Source organism: Belonocnema kinseyi, chromosome 8 (genome assembly GCF_010883055.1).
Source record: "Belonocnema kinseyi isolate 2016_QV_RU_SX_M_011 chromosome 8, B_treatae_v1, whole genome shotgun sequence".
NCBI classification, from domain to species: domain Eukaryota; kingdom Metazoa; phylum Arthropoda; class Insecta; order Hymenoptera; family Cynipidae; genus Belonocnema; species Belonocnema kinseyi.
In genome coordinates this window covers 140,552,478-140,558,539 of record NC_046664.1, presented here as the reverse complement: position 1 = coordinate 140,558,539, position 6,062 = coordinate 140,552,478, and the positions used below count along the sequence as shown (strand labels likewise).

Below are 6,062 nucleotides of genomic sequence, written 5' to 3'. Positions count from 1 at the left end.
CTTAAGATCGTCCATGTAAAATACATGAGTGACCTTGTACTTTCGATCTGCAGGTTTGCCGCAAAAGTACCCGTCGGAATGGCGAAGTGTTAGAGATAGTGGAAATAATGTAAGGCAAAAGTGGAGTGGGCTCATGGTGTCGCCCTGAAAGACACCTCTTTGAAGGGTTACCTTGTTAGTTGTGATACGATTTTTTCCAGATGCGATAGTAAATCTGGTTTTCAAAAGCGATATCAATCTTTCTATGCACTTACGATTTGCGGATGAACCTTTAAACTTTCCAAAAGACAGATGATGAGTCTATGGGAGGTCGAATCGAAAGCTTTCCGATAATCAATCCGGGCCATCGATAGGTCACGCTGGTAAAATGCTGCATCTTTGCACACATCTATCGATGCGCAGGTTTTCCCGACATCCCGCTACGCATTTCTATGCGCCTCGTTGTTCATACATTTTTTGACACACAGGTTCAATTGCCCGAAGAATCCTATCATTTAGATAGCTGTGAATATCTTATACAGTGTGTTCAGATAAATGATTGGCCTTTAATTCTTCGGGTCAGTTACGTTGCCTATTTTCGGAAGCAGTATTGTGCGCCCTTCCACCAACCACTCCGGAATCGGCTCTTCCTACTTCAAATGTAAGGTGAAAATACGAACCAAATGCTGATGGGTTGAAAGAAAACTTCTTCCACCAGAAGGTTTTGATACAATCTGGTTCCGATTGGAATAGTTCTTCCTTCATCTTAATACTTTTTTCACCTCCTCGGTAGTGATGGGTGGGCATTCTTCATCAGGTGTTATGAGGGCATCACCCAGCTAACTGGAAGGTCTTGGACGAGTCGAGATAGGTCAGAGAGAAACTGTTGATTTTCTCTCGTGCAGTCCACAAATTTTACCTATTTGAAGAAAAAAATTTTGAAAAAAAATAAGATTTCTAAGAGAGTTATCGAGCCTGATTATTGAATTAGGTTTTCAATTTTTTATAAATAAACAAATATGACGAGAAAAATGGCCATTTGTTCTACTTGACGTTCCCGGTGCTACGATTTTCCATAAATATACGTTTTGTCAAGTTATACCGTAAAATTATTAAGGCATTTGTCGGCAGAAAAATGCGGTTTTTTCAGTGCCAGTCTTTTCAGTTGGGAACTTCATGAGAATTTCAGCAACAATCATAATAAGTTAATAAATTTTATGATTTCTTTAAACAAATTTAATCAACAAATGCATTAATCAGGTATTTGTCGACAGAAAAATTGTTTTGTTTCGATGTCAGACTTTTCATTTAGATCTTTATAATAAATTCGGCAACATTCATGATGAGTTAATGAATTTTATGATTTTTACAAACAAATTTAACAAACAAATACATTATTCGAGCGTCTGTTGACGGAACAATTCGTTTGTTTCTATGTCAGTCTTTTTAATGGGGAACTTCATGATGATTTCAGCAAAATTCATAATTGGATGATAAATTTTACATTTTTTTTTAAACAAATTCACTAAACAGATGCATGATTCAAGCATTTGTTGAATAAATTTGTTTAAAGAAATTGTAAAATTTATCAACTTATTATGAATGTTTCTGAAATACTAATAAAGTTCCCAACTGAAAAGACTGGCATTGAAACAAACGAATTGTTCCGTCAACAAATGCTCGAATAATGTATTTGTTTATTAAATTTGTTTTTGAAAAATCGTATATTAATCAACAAATTATGAATTTTGCTGGAATTAACATAAAGTTCCTAATTTATAAAAATACTCATCGAAAAAAAAAACGAATTTTCTGTCGAAAAATGCCTGATTACTGCATTTGTTAATTAAATTTGTTTATAATATAAAGAATTATAATCTTAAGACAACATTTTTTAAGATATTATTGTTTCCATTCAAATTTCTTGCAATATAACTTGAAAAAACGTATAATTTTGAAAAATCTCAGAAAACATTTTTTTAACAAATAATTTTGTTCATCAAAAATTTTGTTGTTTAATATATAATATTGGAACATCTTTAGCTAATATAGCTCTATGAAACTTAGGCGATTTCAACCATTTTCTTGTTATTGGCGAGCACCGAGAACGTCAAATAGATAAAATGGACATTTTTCGTCTTATTTGTTTATTTATAAAAAATTGAAAACCTAATTAAAAAATGAGGCTCGACAGCTCCCTTAGAAATCTTAACAGCTTTTTTCAAATTTTTTGTAGTTCAAATCGCTCAGTATTTTTTGGGCTATACGTTATTTTGAACCAAAAATGTCATTTTGTTTCCACTGTGGGCCGGGAATGTGAAAATGAGATCATAAGAACTCCCATCGAACACACGCTGCCAAAGGTTGGATGAACCTCTAAGCATAAAACACTAATCAGCTATGACTCTTGGTAGAAACTTATCTCCCCCACCCCCCTAAACCCTCATTAATTGAAGTTTCGTGGGTCACTGAAGTAGGAATTTAATTTAGGAGTTAAAAAAGGTAAGGCTGATGTGTAGACTGTATGTGCTACGCTTAAATCGTAAAAATAAAATTGGAAATGAGCAAATTCAGTTTTTGAAAAACCGGTAGAAGTTGCAATAAAATGTTTAATAACAAATTTTTTTAAACAAAGCGCATTTTTTTAAAGACAATGAAACTACGTCTGTATTAACATTAATGCATGTTATGAATTGTAATAATATACATTTATGGAAATGATATACAAGTTGAGATACAAATTCCAGAGCGAAGCACGAGATACGTGATGAGGAAGTATTCGTTAAAACCGAAGGAGCTTTAAAAAAAAAGAAGTCACTATCACTAATTTACTTTTGTCGATACTTTGACCTTTATTTTTAACAGGTCTGTGCACAAATGTGGAGGGTAATACAAAGACCGAGCGCGGAGCGCGAGAGAAATATATTAACGAGCGCGAAGTTCTCCAACAGTCGCGCGCCCTAGGCGCGCTCGAACTTGTGAGCGAAGCGAGCGTCGCGTATAGCGCGGTACGAGAATTTCCCCGCAAAGCGGGCGGATTTACTAAAATTATAAGTTGGCAGCCTAAAACATAATAATTCGGAATCTAAGAGTTTCGATTATTTCAGATGTCTGCATTTTTTTAGATGTTTAAAATTGGAATGAATATAACGTATCTCGTAAATAGAATGAGATACGCCAAAACAGACATTTTTTAATTAAACTGCAAAATAGTACACATTTAGTATATAATTTATATCAATAAATTATGTATAATGAATAAATTTACCAAATAAAAAGAGTTAATAATTTGAAGAAAAATTTAAAAAGGGAATCAGGTTAGTGACGGTCAAATACTGTAAATAACACTGTCCGCCCGGTACGTGACGAATACAATAGGACCATTCTATGACCGTCGCATCACTCTTAAGGACCCAAATTTCTCAGACTATCTTATTCAAATACGGCCTGCAGATAGCCTGAAATGGACCAGGCTTTTTCGCCAGAGAATATTCTGAGATTTTCTATCGATAGTGAATTCTCAGAATATATTAAAACCTTTCCACGTACCACTTGAACATGTTAAAACATAATTATTCTTTCTTATTAACAATAATAAATTTTTAAAAATTGTATTTAACATTTCAAATAAACGCGCGAACGACAGCTAATGGAGCACCTTATGCATCTCATGCGTTTTAGTGCAGATGACCCGGGTTGGGAACACTGGTTCCCGAAACCTTGCACGCACCATCAAAACGGTGCTCTCCTCCTTGCAATGCACTACACCAGAATTTCCCAAACTTTTTTCTCACTTTTCAGGGAGGAGCATTGGCCGCCACTCTACAATTTTGCGCCATGCTGGAACCCAATGGGGCCGATTGAGAAAAATTAAAATTCGGTAAAATGTTAATAAATTAAATTTTAATTGTCTAGATCAATTCACTGATATAACTTTTAAACAATTAAGACAAAAAGTTTATAAAAATCAGTTAATACCTTTAATCTCAGTCGAGAGTTCTTGTAATTTTTCATGTATTTAAAGATCTACTTTATCAATGGAAATATTAAACGACTTTCATCAACACTTTTTTCATTGTACTTAAATTATATCAGGCCGAGTTAGCGGACCCGGCGTGGCATCCCCCTATGGTGGTTGCTCGGCCCGGGGAGGTTTCCCCCGACAGCAGTCGGGAACTTCACCTTAAGAGATGTTCGTTTATTGTATGAATTAAAATATAATTAAGATAGGCTCCAAATAATTACTCTGCAATCCTTTCAGCGAGAAATTACACCTAAAGCATCATTCTAAAAAGTTAACAATGAGAATATGTAAAAATCATTACCGGAGTTTGTGGCTGCATGAGACTTTGTGGTGTTGCAAAAGGCGGAGCTGGTGCATAAGTGTGCATAGTTTTTTGTGGCGTTAACATCAACATTCCACTTTGCATATTGGGACTCATTGAATGTAACTGTTGTAACTGATATTGTTGCGAGGGCTGCTGTTGTTGTTGCTGTTGCTGGAGAGCATTTGGCAAAATTTGTTGATCTTCTTCAGGCTGATGAAGCGGTGTACCTATACTAGGTATGCTAAACCCAGGACTTGGAAGCATTTGGTCCATTTTAAGATAATATGAATATACTGCTTTTACCAATTCTTATCTTCGGTTAAAACTTTTCTGTATGCTGTCCAATTTACTAAAAGCTGTAAACAAATATTGTAAGTTAGAGGTGAGGTTTTCCACGTTTAAATTGTCGCAGAAACACTTTTCCCAGTTGTATCTCAGAAACAAAATATTGTCTTTCTTCTTTGACTTTTATTTAAAGAATTATCAACAACAGGGTTCTACATAGATTAAGTCGTTTGCAATCTTTGAAATTGATAGTTTTGTTTACGATTATTATTATTATTATTAATTAATAACTAGAGAACGGTAGACCATGATTTAATAACTACATGGTCTAGCCACTTGAGGGCACTGTTTAGTTCAAGTCACGCAAACGCTTAGTTCCACCATTTTGTTAGTATGACAGCGTATTAAAAAATGAATTCCAAAAAAAAAATTGGAATTAGCAATGATATTTCATAGTGGTGGCAATCCCATGTATCCTTTTGATTACTAAGGTGCAATCCCATGATCCAACAAAGCATGGTCCTACCAGGCGCAAGTAAAAAAAAGTCAACTTATCAGATTTGGCACCCTAGTGCAAACGACCTTTCTGACATCTTAGATCGAGTGCGGCAGTTGCTTCCCCTTCTATTTGCGCCAATGCAGTGAGTGTGGTGGGGGCGTTGGTTCACTCCAAGTCGAACATATTTGAGCATCGAATTGGCGGGACCATGGTTTGTTGGATCATGGTGCAATCCTATGAGAGCGCAAGAGGCAAATAGATCCTTCTGTCTCTTTCACTCTCATAAATTTCTGCTGTACGCCGACGTTTTCTGTTCTCTTGGGACTGCACCTTTACCATCGACTTACAGTACTTTCGGAAGTAGTCCAGGGAATAGAAAGAGAGGACGAATCGAGAAAGTTCCCCTGTCTTTTTCTTAGGATAGCGATTAATGATTAGTCAGTTGGTCTTCTTCTAATGAAAGCAGTTGGAAGATGAGTAGAACCAATGATCATCCTTAGAAAAGGGCTCTCTTTCTATTCCCTGGTCCAGATCTGATAGGGTACTATATTAGACAGGAATATGCAACCGCCATTCTGGTTCCTAGATAATTCGCGGGAAACCATGCAATAAGCATGTCCTATTTTATAATTATAATTAAGCTTAGAATATAAGCAAAATGGTCTGCTGCAGTGTTCCGTTTTGCCAAAATAGAAGCGAAGATGGATATAAACTGTACCGTTTTCCATTAGGACAAAAAAAAAGACTTTTAAAATGGATAATAAATTGTAGACGCGACAAATGGGAAACAAATTCTAATTCAAAATTATGCGAAGTAAGTACTTATTACTCACATGTAATTTTATTTATAATTTATGTGTTGGTAAAAATGCTTGAGTATAATTTAAAATAATAATTTTAAAATAAATAAACTATATCATGTAAATGCGTTTATCTTATTTTTAGGTGCATTTTGATCAACTAAAATAACG

The 6,062-nt window shown here is 35.0% G+C and overlaps 1 protein-coding gene across 4 annotated transcripts in view; it reads right to left on the bottom strand.

The window, feature by feature from the left end:
- LOC117177681 (TATA-box-binding protein) overlaps positions 1-5,192 on the bottom strand; it is a 139,808-nt gene extending 134,616 nt beyond the window's left edge. Inside the window, exons 1-2 of one of the 4 annotated variants that reach the window (XM_033368516.1) lie at positions 5,175-5,192; positions 4,305-4,663 (exon numbers count right to left, since the gene is read on the bottom strand). In XM_033368516.1, the coding sequence (XP_033224407.1) occupies positions 4,305-4,580 (276 nt within the window). In that variant the 5' untranslated portion in view covers positions 4,581-4,663; positions 5,175-5,192. The other 3 variants (XM_033368514.1, XM_033368515.1, XM_033368517.1) reach the window with 3 other exon arrangements.
- Positions 5,193-6,062: the final 870 nt, after the last annotated feature.